Source organism: Elephas maximus, chromosome 1, assembly GCF_024166365.1.
Source record: "Elephas maximus indicus isolate mEleMax1 chromosome 1, mEleMax1 primary haplotype, whole genome shotgun sequence".
Taxonomy (NCBI): domain Eukaryota; kingdom Metazoa; phylum Chordata; class Mammalia; order Proboscidea; family Elephantidae; genus Elephas; species Elephas maximus.
The window spans coordinates 13,322,376-13,339,871 of NC_064819.1; the positions used below are offsets into that span (position 1 = coordinate 13,322,376).

Below are 17,496 nucleotides of genomic sequence, written 5' to 3' on the forward strand. Positions count from 1 at the left end.
ACGCCCACTACAAAACAGAACGGCTATAATCAAAAAGACACATAAGAACAAGTGCTTGTGAAGATGAGTAAAATGGTGCAGTTGGTTTGAAAAACAGCCTGGCAGTTCTTCAAAAGACTAAACAGTTATGATATGGTCCAGCAACCTCATTCCTAGGTATATACCCAAGACAGCTGAAAACATACATTCACACAAAAACTTGTACACAAATGGTCACAGGAGTATTCATAATAGCCAAAAAATGGAAAACAATCCAAATGCCCATCAGCTGATGAATGGCTATACAAAACATGGTATAGCATACAGTGAAATACGATACAATGATAAAAAGAAATGAAGTACTGACACATGGGTGAACCCCAAAGGCATTATGCTGAACGAAAGAAGTCACAGAAGACCACATACTGCCTGATGCCATCTGTATGAAATGTCTAGAATTGGCAAATCAACACAGACTTATATCTCGACAAAGCTGTTGGGCTCAACTTGATGGCAAACGGTAGTTAAGACTGTTATTAAAAAAAAAGCAAATCTAGAAGACTACATTAACTATGATTTCACTTGTATAAAGCTCAAAATCAAGCACAACAAAGCGATATATGCAGAGATATAAATATGTGATGGAACTCCTTTTTTTTCTTAAGCAAGAGAATGAGAACAGTGAAGGGAGCGGACAGACAGGACATGCGGAGGGGCACAACGTAGATGCCAGTGATTGGTAACATTTCAGTTTTTGGGTTAGGTGATGGGTTCCTGGCATTTGTTATATCATTATCCTTTTATATCGTACCAACATGTCACGTATGTATTCTTTTACATGTATAAGTGTGATAAATGACATAACAAAGGAAAAACTGAGAGAGGAAAGCCTTTAATAATTAACAAAAACATTCACCAAGAAAGTTTGAAAAAACACAGTGATAAAACAAACACATTTCCATACTTAAAGAATAAGGAGGTAGAAAGGGTGATAAAGGCACCATAGAGAAGGACTGACAATATCCTTTATCTCTCAGAACATATTAGAACAGACAGACTCTCCATTTCCTTATCAGAGAAGCTGAGAAGGGATGAATATTGCATCACCTGAACACAACTAGAATCTCCACTCTTCTTCAAATCTGTGGGACTCACGACAGGAAGACCAGGGCCTGGAGTTGGCTTGAGTTGTATGAAATGGACTTTAAAACCCATGGGCCTCTGAAGCTAAACTTGGCAACAAGGAGGAGGTTGAAGAATTACTACCACTTGTCGGAGGAAGATACAATTACTCAACTTCTATTTTGCATTCTAGTTTTTCAAGTAAGAATGAATGGTCTTCAAACTGTGACATGTACAGAAAGATGTTAAAGAAGAAACTGGAGTGCTAGCTTTAAAGTGGAGTCCGCTTTAAATCAGCATACAGTCTTTACCTACTGAACTTGTACACACCACCTAGGAACCTGTTTATACTTAATGACACCATCCTATGAAAAAATCTAGAGATACAACTTAACAGATGACATATAACCAGCTTTTAAAAAGACCATGGTGAAGGCTTCCAAGGTTCTAAGGCCATATAAATTCATATCTCTCCACACATCCTCCTAAAAACCAGGGCGGTCAACAAGGAAAGAACACCAACGCACCCTGAGCCCGTGCCTACAGAGTAGCTAGGAGAAAGAAGGTACAATAAACTCTAATTAAATGTAAGCAAGAAATTAAATACTAAAGACTAGAAAAGCTGGCTCCAGAGCCCGCACTGAAGGCAAGTGTCTGCTGGAGACTGTGGAAGAAGGGAGGCAGCATCCAAGTGGTCACACTGACTAGAACTCACTTCAGAAGAAGAAAGACCCTTCTTAGGTGGGGAAACACTGGCATCTCCCATTTAACATCAGTAATTGTTTCTAAAAATCAGATATTTTATATGAAAATGCTAACCAGGAGTCTATTTCCTAGTAGTTTAAATGCGAAAATTACAATGTATTATACATCAAACCCAAACCCTGATTCCCTAAAGAGTGACTGTAACACAGTAAAATGCCTACATGTAAGTACCAAACTATAATATTCAGATGTAAAAATCTTTCTGATCCCCAAATAATGAATATGGTTGTTAACAACATTTGCTTACTATATATTACTGCATGCAATATGTACCGTAACATGTAAACACATATATTGCTATGTGTAGCATTTAATAGCATGTAGTATACATATGCAATAATGCATTAGCAATAAGACATGCAGTAATATGGCCTTTCTCAGCACCAGTAACAGCTGGGAGGCACACCCTCTTTGTTGACATTCCTCATGGTTTTCAAAACTTCTATGTGTAATTCTGACATACTATCAACTGTATTTAGAATGTGTTTTGAGAATTTTCCCATAGATAATTTTCTAAAAATGTATTTGGTTTGGGGGAAGTGCATGTAAATGTTTCATATAAAAATCTGTCAAAAAGTGTAGAAATGAGAGAGACATACATTCTACAGAGTCTGGGTATTAAGCACCAAAAGGTATTCTGTCGGGAGAACTTCAGCGGGTATGTCTATCCTGAAAGCAGGCCTGAGGCCTGGTCAATCAGAGCGTGCCCACTGAACAGCTGAGAGGAAAGAGCCTGAAAAACGTGTAGGTCCAGAGGCTGCGGCCTTAGGAAAACACTACCTAGGAGAGCAAGTACCAGCTGCTAGTTGCTGTCAGGGTGACCTGGACTCATGGTGGCCCCATGCGTGTCAGAGTGGAACTGTGCGCCATAAAATTTTCAATGGTTGACTTTTCAAAAGTAGATGGCCAGGACTTTCTTCTGAGGTACCCCCGGGTGGACTCAAACTTTAAACCTTTCAGTCAGCAGCCAAGCACATTAACTGCATGCACTGTCCAGGGAGAGGGAGGCATGTTAAAAAGGGGAGGTATCCCACAGAGGAGTGCTGAAGGGAAAAAAAGAAATGGTAAATGGAAGTATGAGTTTATAAATTTCTTATACTATATAGGAAGTGGTATAATATTATTTAAAGGTAGAGTTTTACAAACTAAAGATATAAATTATAGCACAACCACTAAAAAAAAAAAAGGATGACGAATAAGCCAATAGTGGAGATACGATAAAATCATAAACAGCAACAACAACAAAAAAATCAGTTAATCCGAAAGAAGTCAGTGAAAAAGCAAAAAATGAACAAAAAGCAGATCGGATTTTTGGAAATAAAATAGCAAGATGATAGATTTTAAGCTCAAATAGATCAATAATTACTCTAAATATTAACTGTCTAAACATCCCAATTAAAAAGGCAGAGACTGTCTACATGGGATCAAAGTGACAACAGCAAATTAAAAGATTAGACAGGCATCTTAGGGGGCACTGAGTTTATGTTGATGGGGAGGAACAACTCAGAAAAGGAGGCTGAGAATTGCTGCACCTCTAAAAGAATATAATCAACGTCACTGAGTTGTACAAGCAGAAATTGTTGAACTGGTGTATGTTTTGCTGAGTATACTCATGACAACACAACAAAATTAATAAATCATAAAAATCACTTAGGACTCCAAAAGAAAAAAAGGGCAGAGATTGTCAGGCTGGATAAATAAGCATGATACAAATATATGCTGCCTAAAAGAGACTTACTTGGTGGGTTAAAAGTAAAAGGAAGGAGAAAGATATACTATACACTGACTGATAGTAACTAAACTGTTCCAGAGTGTAGAAAAAGAGACTTACAAAACATTTTTGTAAAATGGGAAAACGCTGTTACTTAAAACTGATAAAGAGTACACAGAGAAATAGAACTACAGGCCAATCTCGTAATTGTTGATAGAAAAGTCCTAAATAAAATACGAACAGTTTTCTATAGCACATAAAAATAATACATCATGGCCAAGTAGGCTTTGTTCCAGAAATTAAGGATGGATCAATATTAAAAAATCTATTAATATAATTTATTTTACTAAAGAGAAAATTATATGATCACTTCCATAGATGCAGAAAAGGCATTCAACAAAATTTAACACTTATTCCTGATTTAAAAACAAAAAATACTTAATAAAATGGAATTGAGGGATACTTTTATGTACATGGATGGAGCCCTGGTGGTACAGTGGTTAAGAGCCCGGCTGCTAACCAAAAAGCTGGCAGTTTGAATCTACCAGCCACTCCTTGGAAACCCTATGGGGCAGTTCTAGTCTGTCCTGTACGGTTGCTACGAGTCAGAATCAACTCAGTGGTAATAGTCTTGGATTTTTTTTTGTTTGTTTGTTTCATACATGCATACAGACACACACACACACACACACACACACACACACATATACACATACTTATGTATAGATGAATGATGCTTAATTTTCTGTGTCAAATTGGCTAGGCTGTGGTGTCCAGTTGTTTAGTCAAAGACGAGTCTAAATGCTGTTATTAAGTATTTACATGGGATTAAATCAGTTGGCCTTAAAGCAAATTATCCTCCATAATGTGGGTGGGCCTCATCCAATCAGCTGAACATCTAAAGAGTAAAAAGGGAGGTTTCCCTAAAGAGTATTGTGCCTCTAGACCATAGATAGACATTTTACCAGAACTTCTCTGTTCTTCTCCATTGCCTGACCTACAGATTTTAGGACACAAGACTGCAGGAATCCCCAGCTATCACCTGACCTACAGATTTTATACTTGTCAGTCCCCACAACTGTGTGAGCCAATTCCTTCAAATCAGTCAATTTCTCTCCGTATGTGTGTATGTGTATATACATATACATACAAATATACATAAATATATACATATACTGGTTCTGTTTCTTTAGAGAACCCTAAGACAATTTCAATGGCACTGTGTTGTTTTTGTTTAAGACAATTTGGTACTGAGAAGCGAGGTGCTGCTGTAACAAATATCTAAGAATGTGGAAGGAGCTTTGGAATTGGGTGATCGCTAGAGGCTGGAAGAGTTTGATAGAAAGAGCCTAGATTGGTTGAAGAGCCTGTTGGTAGAATTATGGACATTAGGGGCAGCTCTGATGAAGGCTCAGAAAGAATTGAGAGCTATGGGGAAAACTTCTAATATCACGAACAGAATGTTGCTAGAAATGAGAACGTTAAATGTGCTTCTGGTGAGGCTTTTAAAGGAAATTGTAAGCATGCTATTGAACACTCGAGAAAAGATATCCTCGCTATGAAGTGGCAAAGAACTTGTTCTTAATTATGTTCGAATGTTTTGTGGAAAGTAGAACTTGTAAATGATGAACCTGGATAATTAGCTGAGGAAATTTCTTAGTGAAATCTTGAGAGTGCAACGTGGTGTCTCCTTGCTACTTATAGTAAAATGCAAAGGAAAGAGACAGATTAAGAATTGGACTGTTAGGCAAAAAGAAACTAGAACTTGAAGACAGACATGTGATTCATAAATCCAATCAAGCATCTCAGTAGAAATGCTGTCAGCTTACAGAGACAGAGATGAGATGAAATAAAGAAAAGTTCTCTGATCCTTGGAATTCTACAGGCAGAAAACAGGCCAATGGAGCCACTTGGCCACAAGCATCTATTGTCCCCCAACAAGAGGAAAGGATGAGTCCAGGTGCAGTTCAAAGGCCAGCAGGGCTGCCCAAAGGAGCATGAGGGACAGGGCCACCACTTCCTGAGTTTTAAAAGGTGGGGCTGCCATCTAGATTTCAAAGGGTGGAGCCACTATCTTGGTTCACTCACTAGTTTTATAGTTAGTAGTAGTATTAGTACAATATATATCAAATATCTGTTACGGGCTGAATTGTGTCCTCCAAAAAATGTGTGTTAACTTGCCTAGGCCATGATTCCTAGTATTGTGTGCTTGTCCTCCATTTTGTGATCTGATGGAATTATCCTGTGTTGTAAATCCTAACCTCTATGATGTTAACAGGGCCCTGTGGTGCCACAGTTAAATGTTTGGCTGCTAACCAAAAGGTCAGTGGTTCATATCCACCAGCTGCTCCTCAGAAACCCTATGGGCAGCTCTACTCTTTCATACAGGGTCACTATGTGCCAGAATCTGGACGACAATGGGTTTTTTTTTTTTTTTTTTAATGATGTTAATGAGGCAAGATAAGAGTCAGTTATGTTAGTAAGGCAGGACACAATCTACAGGATTAGGTTGTATCTTGAGTCAATCTCTTTTGAGGCATAAAAGGGAGAAGTGAGCATACAGGAAAGTCATTACCACCAAGCAAGAAGAGCCAGGAGTGGACTGCATCATTTGAACCCAGGGTCCCTGTGCTGAGAAGATCCTAGACCAGGGGAAGACTGATGACAAGGAACTTCCCTCAGAGCTGACATAGAGAAAGCCTTTCCCTGGAGCTGACACCCTGAATTCAGACTTCTAGCCTCCTAGACTGTGAGAGAATAAATTTCCAATGTCTATTATCTCTCTATCTGTCTATCTCTCTCTATTACATTCTAGTTGTGTCACTGACACCCCAGCAGCAATGGGCACCCTTAGAGCCCAGATCTTGGTTTCTAAATACCATTCCCCACTAAAAGGAACAATGGTTGCCTAGAGAAATTACTGACTTCAACGTCTGGGGCAGGAAAAGTACAAGGTGATTCTGGGATATTTCTTGTGCCAGAATGCAAGGAAACACTCAAAGACCAATTAATAGGTATATATAAAGAGGGCACAGGCCAGGTTGAAGGAGTTTCCCTGAAAGCATGGAAGAGATCTAAATTCAAAATTATCTCGACAAGCTGGAATGCTAAGAAAAAACTAACAAGAGGAAAATGAACAGGGATGACAGTGAAGTACTGCATTTAGGTTTAAAGAATCAACATTACAGACACGGGACGGAGGGGCAAACCGACTTGGCAAATGTTTGTGTGAAAAAAAATGGATATTTTAGAGTTGAATATGAGCTCAAAGTGAGTTAAAATTATAAAAAAGCAATGCAATATCATAGGCAGCACTGAAGAAGTTTAGGATCTAAGTCACGTGAAGTAGAGATCTTACATTCTACCAAATGAGGTGTTTAATTTTAAGTCCTGTACTTTAAGAGAGTTACTCTTGACATAATAGCTCTTCTTCCCCCTCCTCCTACTCATAGGAATTTCTATTTTTCAAACATTTCCCATATGCTAGGCATTACATTGGATGCTTTGCATGTATTGCCTAATTTAAGCCTCACAACCACTCTGCTCACATAGGGTGTAATTATAATCCCTACTTCACAGGTGAGAAAACTGAGGCTTGATGAGATTAAGTAACCATCTAGGTTACACTGTTAATGAAGGCATAGACCGGTAACTACAATCTGTCTGATTCCAAAGTCTATGACCAGAAGGATGGACAGTCTGAAAAAGAAGGTCATGTAAAAAATATAGCTAAAGCAACCATAGGTTTTGACTCTGGAAGAAGAAAACATTAAGGGAATATATGCCAGCTATCTTCAAATATTTAAAAAAGAAACAAATTGGGACAGTTTGAGAAATAATGGGTAGGTTTAGAAGGAGACAGGTGACGCATTGTTTAACAACAGAATGAGCTACCTTGGAGACCAAGTATCTGTCAGGGCTATTGTAGGTGTGACTTGGGCACTGGGTGTAGACGTGGACTCCGTGGACTCTACCTTGACATCTGCTCCTACTCCAGTTCAGCAAACTACAAGCAGAATTTCCAACTGGAGTCATTGCTCTCTTGCCGTACCTTTCACCTAAGCCCCAAGTACTACAGCTGTTCTCTAAGCCCACATAACACAGCCTCCTGTTACAACATTCCTTAGGTTCCACCCATTCCAAAGTCCTTCTAATTACCAAAGGATAGGAAAACCTTGACTGAGGGGAGGATTCATATGTCCCCTTATCTTTTCTTCTTCCAAGTTCAAAACCTATCTTTTCTTTAGCTATATTTTTCACATGATTGTCTTAGTCATCTAGTGCTGCTATGACAAAAATACCAAAGGTTGATGGCTGTAACAAAAAGAAGTTTATTCTTTCACAGTGTAGTAGGCTGGAAGTCCAAATTCAGGGCATCAGCTCCAGGGGAAGGTTTTCTCTGTCGGCTCTGAAGGAAGGTCTCTGTCATCAATCTTCCCCTGGACTAGTAGCTTCTGTGCACAAGAATCCTGGGTCCAAAGGACATGCTCTGCTCCCGGGGATGCCTTCTCGGTAGTATGAGGTCCCCTTGTCTCTCTGCTCGCTTCTCTCTTGTATATCTCAGAAGAGACTAGCTTAAGACACTATCTAATCTTCTAGATCTCATTAGTATGTTGTTGTTGTTAGGTGCAATCGAGTTGGTTCTGATTCATAGCGACCCTATGCACAACAGAACGAAACACTGCCCGGTCCTGAGCCATCCTTAGACAATCATTGTTATGCTTGAGCTCATTGTTGCAGCCACTGTGTCAATCCACCTCGTTGAGGCTCTTCCTCTTTTCCGCTGACTCTTTACTTTGCCAAGCATAATATCCTTCTCCAGGGACTGATCCCTCCTGACAACATGTCCAAAATATGTAAGACGCAGTCTCGCCATCCTTGCCTCTATGGAGCATTCTGGCCGCACTTCTTCCAAGACAGATTTGTTCATTCTTTTGGCAATCCATGGTATATTCAATATTCTTCGCCAACACCACCATTCAAAGGCGTCAACTCTTCTTCGGTCTTCCTTATTCATTGTCCAGCTTTCACATGCATATGATGTGATTGAAAATACCATGGCTTGGGTCAGGCGCACCTTAGTCTTCAGGGTGACATCTTTGCTCTTCAACACTTTGAAGAGGTCCTTTGCAGCACATTTGCTCAATGCAACGTGTCTTTTGGTTTCTTGACTGCTGCTTCCATGGCTGTTGATTGTGGATCCAAGTAAAATGAAATCCTTCACAACTTCAATCTTGTCTCTGTTTATCATGATGTTGCTCATTGGTCCAGTTGTGAGGGTTTTTGTTTTCTTTATGTTGAGGTGTAATCCATACTGAAGGCCGTGTTCTTTGATCTTCATTAGTAAGTGCTTCAAGTCTTCTTCACTTTCAGCAAACAAGGTTGTGTCATCTGCATAACGCAGGTTGTTAATGAGTCTTCCTCCAATCCTGATGCCCCGTTCTTCTTCAAATAGTCCAGTTTCTCAGATTATTTGTTCAGCATACAGATTAAATAGGTATGGTGAAAGAATACAACCCTGATGCTCACCTTTCCTGACTTTAAACCATGCAGTATCCCCTTGTTCTGTCCGAACAACTGCCTCTTGATCTATGTAAAGGTTCCTCATAAGCACAATTAAGTGTTCTGGAATTCCCATTCTTCACAATATTATCCATAGTTTGTTACGATCCACACAGTCGAATGCCTTTGCATAGTCAATAAAACACAGGTAAACATCCTTCTGGTATTCTCTGCTTTCAGCCAGGATCCATCTGACATCAGCAATGATATCCCTGGTTCCATGTCCTCTTCTGAAACCGGCCTGAATTTCTGGCAGTTCCCTGTCGATATACTGCTGCAGCCATTTTTGAATGATCTTCAGCAAAATTTTGCTTGCGTGAGATATTAATGATATTGTTCTATAATTTCCACATTCGGTTGGATCACCTTTCTTGGGAATAGGCATGAATATGGATCTCTTCCAGTCAGTTGGCCAGGAAGCTGTCTTCCATATTTCTTGGCATAGACGACTGAGCACCTCCAGTGCTGCATCTGTTTGTTGAAACATCTCAATTGATAGTCCATCAATTCCTAGAGCCTTGTTTTTCGCCAATGCCTTCAGAGTAGCTTGGACTTCTTCCTTCAGTACCATCGGTTCCTGATCATATGCCACCTCTTGAAATGGCTGAATATCGACTAATTCTTTTTGGTATAATGACTCTGTGTATTCCTCCCATCTCATTAGTATAACCGCCACTAATCCATCTCAGTAACATCATAGTGATAGGATTTGCCACACATAGGGAAATCACATCAGATGACAAAATGGCAGACAATCAGACAATACTGGGAATCATGACCTAGCCAAGTTGACAGACATTTTGGGGGGATACAATTCAATCTATAACATTCCATCCTCGCCACATGTAAAACATATTCACTCCATCATATCATAGCAAAAGTCTTAAATCAACTCCAAGTCCAAAATCCAAAAATTCTTCTTCATCTGTGAAATCTAGAATATAAGTTATCTGCTTCCAAAGAACAATGGCGCAAAATAGACATTTCCATTACAAACAGGTGAAACTGGAGGGAAAGAAGGCATAAGAGGCACCAAGCAAGTTAGCAGAACATATTACGTTCACCTTCAAGACTTGAAAATAATCCTCTGTTCTCCGAGACCATGTACACAATGGCCCTGCCCTCTAGACTCTAGGTATTGGCCACACTCTCTGGATTCTGAGTGGAGGCCCCTCAGCTCTGGGCTTCAGCTCTGCCTTCCAGGCCTACTGGAATGGCGGCTCTGTTTTCTTGGCTTTAGGTGCACCATTCTCCTAGTCCATCTCAGTGCTGACTCCAGCCTTAGAAACATCGGAGGCCATGGCTCCACTCTTTGAAACCCCAGAGGTTGTGGCCATACCCTTTGAGGCTGAAGCAGCTTGGCTTTCCGCGTTCCTTGTCTCTTTAGCTTCTGCTTCCTGGTTGCTTGGCTTCTTGGCCCTCGGGCCTCACATCTGCATCTGCCCTGCTGGGGCAAGTGTTCCAAAGCTCTGTAGTTACACCAATAAGTTCCTGGAGGCACTCTACTCAATGAATAAACTGTGGCCAGAAGGCACTCAACTCTCTTGCTCCGTGGGTCAAGAGCCTTGCTCCACCAATAAGTGCCCGAGGGCACCCCACTCCACCAGGAAGCCTCCGGCGCAAAGGCACCTAGCTCTCTCACTCCAGGGGTCAGCTCCAGCATTGCCTGGCACTGGTCTCCTGATTCTGCTGCCAGTTCTCTGCTGCTGCTTCTCACCATCTACACTGTCTCTTGTGTTTAACAGTTTTCCTCACTTCCTCTGAGTCCTCTATCCATTCAGTTTCAAAACTGCTTCCACATTTTAGGTATCTGTTACAGCAGCACCCCATTCCCAGTACAAAATTGTGTCTTAGTCATCTAGTGCTGCTGTAACAGAAATACCATAGGTAGATGGCTTTAACAAACAGAAGTTTATTCTCTCACAGTCTAGTAGGCTAGAAGTCCAAATTCAGGGCATCAGCTCCAGGGGAAGGCTTTTCTTTGTCAGCTCTGGAGGAAGGTCTTTGTCATCAATCTTCCCCGGGACTAGGAGCTTCTTGGCACAAGAACCCCAGGTCCCAGCATTGCTTTCTTGGTGGTATGTGGTCCCCCGTCTCTCTGCTCACTTTTCTCTTTTATGTCTCAAAAGAGACTGGTTTAAGACACTATCTAATCTTGTAGATCTCATCAATACAACAGCCACTAGTCCACCTCATTAACATCATAGTGACAGGATTTACAACATGTAAGGAAATCACATCAGATGACAAAATGGCAATCTTATAATACTGGGAACCATGACCTAGCCAAGTTGACAGATATTTTTTGGGGACACGATTCAACCCACAACAGTGACTTCTTCTTTAGACTCTTCATCATCTTCTGGACATAGACTTCGGAATCAGATAGATTTTAGTTAGAGGCCTATGTCTTTTTTATCTGTGTAACCTAGATGGCTACTTAATCTCAAGGCTTGGGTGAGGGAAAGCACAGATGCAATCAAGGCCTTAGGTTAAAGAGAGCACAGATGCAAGTGTGGTCTCAAGTTTAAAAGCCAGATATCAGCAGTAATATGCAACCATTTTAATTATCAAGCAGTGCAGGCAGCATACCATATAGGAGGAAAAGTGGTCTCTGGCATAAATGACATGATAAAAACCTGGCACTAGAAAGACTCTGCTTTGACCAAATGTATAAGCAAAGATTGAGAACTCTGCCAATTAGTAATGAGGATCCTGAACCAAGAAGCAAGCACTCCAGCCCAGATGGTATGGGATGGGACTAGCAATGTGGGATATACACGGCAGATTCATCCAAACCCAATACAATTCTAACAATCCAGGTCAAGGGAGAGGACCCTACGTGCCAACATCAGCACACACTGTGTGCCCTTAAAAGGGGATGGCACATCACTAGGGGTCCTATTTCCAACCTAAACGTCCACCAGTGGAGGATACTTGTTGCTGCTGAGTCGATTTTGACTCATAGCGACCCTTTAGGACAGAGTAGAACTGACCTTTTGTCAGCAGCTGAGCTATTAACCAGTGTGCCACCAGGGCTCTCCAACAGAGGACAGAATACATAAATTATAGGGCATCAAAACAAAGTAATACTGGAGTGTTGGTTAAAAAATATTAATTACCAAGTCTTATAAAGAGGATTTGTGTATCTTAAAAAGGATTATATTAAAAAAAAAAAAAAAGTACCAGTTCAATCCATGAGTTTATACTGACAGTAACAGGATCAACGGATTCCACGTAATGCCACCAGTGTCTGGGAACAAACAGAACCTGAAAGCAAACAAAAAATTGTTAGCGTAAGAACAGGACTTTTTTTTTTTTTTTTAATGGCAGTTAAAATACATACAACAAAACATTTGATAATTCAACAATTTTTACATGTATTATTCAATGATATTGATTATATTCTTTACGTTCAATCACTATTACTATTCTTTTCCAAATTATTCCACTACCATCAACAGAAACTCAGTGCCCCCTATGTAATAACACCCGTCCCCTCCCATTCCTGGTAACCACTAAGAAAGCTTTGGTTTCAACCTATACCTATCTCATCATGTAAGTGACATCATACAGTATTTGTCCTTTTGTGACTGACTTATCTCACTCAGCATAGTGTTTGCCAGTTTCAGTTACGGTGTGGCACGTGGTAGGACTTCATTTTTCTTTACGGCTGAGCAGTATTCTGTACGAACGTGTGGGGGCGGCTTCGTCATTTGACCTCTTCACCTAATTTTCCAAGGGGGAAGAATCAAGACCAGCCCATGGCTGATTCCTGTGAAGCGGAGGTCAGACACACCTCCTCTCTCCACCCTTTTTACCAACTCTGACAGCAGCTGTCCTTCCCATAGCGCTCTACTTCTCTGCTGCGTTCGATAACTTGTTGCAATGGACACATAGAACTCACAGACAACACTCATGATTACAGGGTTTATTAGGGAAGAAACAAGTTACAATTCAGGATCAAGAACGACTCAGGATACAGTTCTTTGGTCAGGACAGCTTCTCAGCCACGCCCACAGGCAGGCCTCTTCCTGGTCCTCAGCCCCTCGGGTTTCTTGGACTGGCCTGGCCTTTACCCTGCTCGGGCAAGTGTCACAGGGCTCTTTAGTTCCACTTATAAGTGCCCAGAGGCACACTACTTCACCAGTAACCTCGGCCTGAAGGTGCTCAGCTCTCTAACTCCTTGGGTTGGCACGTCTAGCTCTGCCAAGTGCCTGGAGGCACCCACTCTGCCAGCAAGCCTCCTGCCCAAAGGTGCTCAGCTTTCTTGCTCCATGAACTGTGAAGGCCACTGTGCCATCTCCTGCCAGTATCCTGGTTCTGCTGCTGCTGGTTCTCTGCCACGCTTGGCACTGCTTCTCGCCGTCTTGTGCCATCTCTGGTGTTACAGTCTCTATCTCCTGGGTCTAGGAGGTTCTCAGCACAGGGATTCTGAGTCCAAAGAACACATTCCACTCCTGGCTCTTCTTTCTTGGTGGTAGTGAAGCCCAGCCACTTTCCGCCTCTAAGATGGCTCATTTTAAGCCTAGCAAGATGGCAAAATTGACCAATACCTTGGTAGGGTTCTATCACCTTATTTGCATGGTTCCACCTCTACAAGGGTGCCATGCAACTTATCTGCATTATCAGCAAGCTATCCAATCCCCTTGGTGGGCTACAAGCACCTCATTTGCATAGTCCCACCTAGTCATTTGGGGGGAGTTACAAAGACGATGGCTAGAAGGGCCGTGTTAAGTAATTCACTGTACCACAATACAATAGACTACTATTCAGACATAAAAAGGAATCAAGTACTGATACAAGCTACAATACGGATGAACTGTGGAAATATTATGCTTAAGAAGTCACAAAAGGCCACATAGTGTATGAATCCATTTATATAAAATGTCCAGAACAGGCAAATCCATAGAGACGGAAAGCAGATTCAAACTGCCAGGTGCTGGGGGAAAGAAATGGGGACTGGCTGCTGATGGATACCAGGCTTCTTTCTGGGGGGTGATAAAATGTCCTAGAAATAGATGGTGGTGATGGTTGCACAACTCTGAATATACTAAAATCCACTGTGATGTGTACTTTAAAGTGGTGGATTTTATGGTATGTGAATTATATTTCAGTTAAAAAAATGAACCGGCAGCTACGTGAGGCAACTTGGTAAAGGCAAAATTGTTCAAGGTGGTAGTACATACTTGAGTGTGAAGGAAGAAGCAGAGAAGGGAGGGATGGAAGACAGGCAGGGGAGAGGGGTAATCAAGGGAATAAAGTTTCTTTAAGAGGGAACTAAGAAAACCTTCAAACTGTTAATAACATATCAGACAGCAAATGTTAACATTTTATAGGAAATTTTCCTTACTGGGTAACAGCACTAAATATATTAACTTTGGAAATGTTTCAGAGAAAGTCATTTACGAAACAAAATCCATTCTCGCTTAAAAGCAAACCATTCTCAGATCATTCTATCTCTACTGGCCTACTCCCCACGTGTATTCCAACCTGTGTGTCTGGGTTCCCTATTTGTTGAACAGATGTTAACTGGGACTAAGAGTTCCAGAGGTGCTCAAGTGCCAGCATCTTGAAACTTTATCTTAATCTGAATAAAAATGGTTTTGTCAGTGCCTTTGTTTTTCCTCCGAAGTTTATTCTCCCCTTTACCAACAGGGGGAGCTGTGTTCCCTCCTTCCATCTGCTTTCCATGTCCTGTGAAACTGATATACGGGTCTGAAGCCTGTAGCTGGAGAAGCTTCCTTCCAAGAGCAGACCAGACACGAAGAAAACCATTCCCATTTATACTGGGGTAGGGGTGGGGGCATGTGGCATAAGGATTTGAGATATTATAGCTGTAGTGTCCACTGACAGGCCATCAATGTTTAAAGACACCACCATTACCTGTCCTGGGTTCAGTGTGACCATGTGTCTTCGAGCTTTCTGGAACTGAGGAAAACGTTGTAAATCAGGATTGACAACGTTGATCTTACTGAACACACTAGATTCTTCATAAGGGATTCTTGTTGGATAAAGGAAAGGAGTATCTTCAGGAGGGAAGAGGTGCCATCTTTTCCTAATTAAAAAAATAAGATATAAGTTAGTACTCTGAATTTTAAACAAAACACCTAACAAGGCAGCAGCTAAGCATTCATTTTTTACTCGTTTTAATTCAACTCACGTAGGAATATAGGGAGGAATCTCGGTGGTTACCTGTCCCCCTCTCATTCAATGCTAGAATCCCAATTGCAGATACCTGGTGCAAGGTGGAGTAGCAACTAGTGGACATCTCATGACCCCCAGTAAGGGAAATTTCCTTTAAAATGTTAACACTTGCTGCCTGATATATTATTAACACTTTGAAAGGTTTTCTTAGTTCCCTCTTAAAGAGACTTTCCCTTGATTACTTACTTCCCCTGTCTCCCCTGCCTGTCTTACTTCCATCCCTCCCTTCTTGCTGGCTCTTTCCCTGCTTCTTCCTTCACACTCAAGAATGTACTACCAACCTGAAGAATTTTGACTTGACCAACTTGCCTCACATAGCTGCCAGTTCATTTTTTTAATGAAATATAATTCACATACCATAAAATCCACCACTTTAAAGTGTACATTTCAGTGTATTTTAGTATATTCAGAGTTGTGCAATGATCACCACTCATGAGACAGGATCTCATTTGCAAGATGGCTCTTTCTTATTTCAAATCAAAATCTGCCTCCTCGTAAATCAGATCTATTCCTGACTCTAGAGCTACACAGAATAGCCCTCACCATTTCAAGTATCTGTATTCTCATCCAGAGCACCCATCCACACTTCCGTTAGACAAGTAGTTTTCAGACTTCTCCTGTCTGGGTTACAAATCCCTTAAGTTAAACATTTGTGAAGTTAATCTGTTAAGGAAGAGAAACGCTCACATAATGTCACACAACTAATAAGTAGTACAATATAGAGATTTTTTTGAGAGAAAACTGAAAGGTTCCAGGCACTTGAAATTTTTTTGCCAATGGGAGGTGATAGAGCTCAACTCACAAAACACTAGACACATCTTTACTTACTTCAAGCCAATGTTGTTGTGTGCCACTGAGTGAATTCCGACTCACAGAGACCCTATATGACAGAGCAGAACTGCCCCATAGGGTTTTCTGGGCTATAATCTTTTTTTTTTTAATTTTATTGTGTTTTAGGTGCAAATTTACAGCGCAAATTAGTTTTTCATTCAAAATTTTTATACACAAATTGTTTTGTGACACTAGTTGTAATCCCTGCAATGTGTCAGCACTCACCCCCTTTTCCTTTCCACTCTGGGCTCTCCATGACTACTCCTCCAGTTTTCCTGTCCCTTCCTGCCTTCTCGCCTTTCCTTGTGGGCAGGTTTTGCTCACTTGGTCTCATATACTTGATTGAACTAAGAAGCACATTGCTCACATGTGTTATTGTTTGCTTTATAGGTCTGTCTAATCTTTGGCTGAAAGGTGGACTTCAGGAGTGGCTTCAGTTCTGAGTTAGCAGAATATCTGGGGGCCATGGTCTCTCAGGTTTCTCCACTTTCTGTCAGACCAGTAACTTTGGTCTTGTGTGAATTTGAATTTTGTTCTACATTTTTATCCTGCTTTGTCCAGGGCCCTCTACTGCAATCCCTGTCAGAGTGGTTGGTGGTGGTGGCCAGGCACCATCTCGTTCCTCTGGTTAGGTGTAATCTTTACGGGAGTAGAGTGCCAGGTCTACCGCAGAGCCGCTGGTAGGTTTGAACCACCAATCTTTTAGTTAGCAACCAAGTGCTTCACCACTGGATGACCCAGCCTCACTTTCCTAAACAATAGAGAGGGGGAGGTGTGAGAAAGAAAGAAAGAGAATACACACGCAGGGAAGCAAAGAGGGAGAAAGAAACCTAGTTCTGAGAGAATTCTAAAACCCTCTAGAGACCCCTTGCATTTACATTGGGGCCATCATTTCCTTTCAGAAATGGGAAGCAGTTTGTTTCTATTTTCAAACTAAGATGTATATACTAAAGTTTTGCCTTGGAAATTTGAAGGTTTTATAGGAATGATGAAATACTTTACTTTTTAGAAATTCACGTTGGAACTATAAGGCAGCCTATCAATTTACATAGCCTATCGGCTTAAAAATCAGTGATATTCAAAAGCTGTTAGCCTCATCTCAAAGCTTTATGGATAAAATTGCTGCATTCCACTGTACCTAAGACTAGTTTGGGAGCAGTTTTCAGGATTTGCATGATAAAAATTAAAACTGAGTCAGGAGGCGGGGCCAAGATGGCAGAGTAGCCAGAAACTTCTGGTGGTCCTTCTTACAACAAAGACCCCCCCCAAAAATAAGTGAATCAGTTATATACGACAATCTAGGAGCTCTGAACATCAAA

General features: G+C 41.1%; 1 protein-coding gene across 1 annotated transcript in view; it reads right to left on the reverse strand.

Moving 5' to 3' along the window:
• The window catches only part of HSPBAP1 (HSPB1 associated protein 1), a 76,423-nt gene that overhangs the window by 2,524 nt on the left and 56,403 nt on the right, over window positions 1-17,496 (reverse strand). The window contains exons 5-6 of the mRNA XM_049878135.1: window positions 15,026-15,197; window positions 12,326-12,409 (exon numbers count right to left, since the gene is read on the reverse strand). Of these exons, the coding sequence (XP_049734092.1) occupies window positions 12,326-12,409; window positions 15,026-15,197 (256 nt within the window). The remainder of the gene's footprint in view (window positions 1-12,325; window positions 12,410-15,025; window positions 15,198-17,496) is intronic.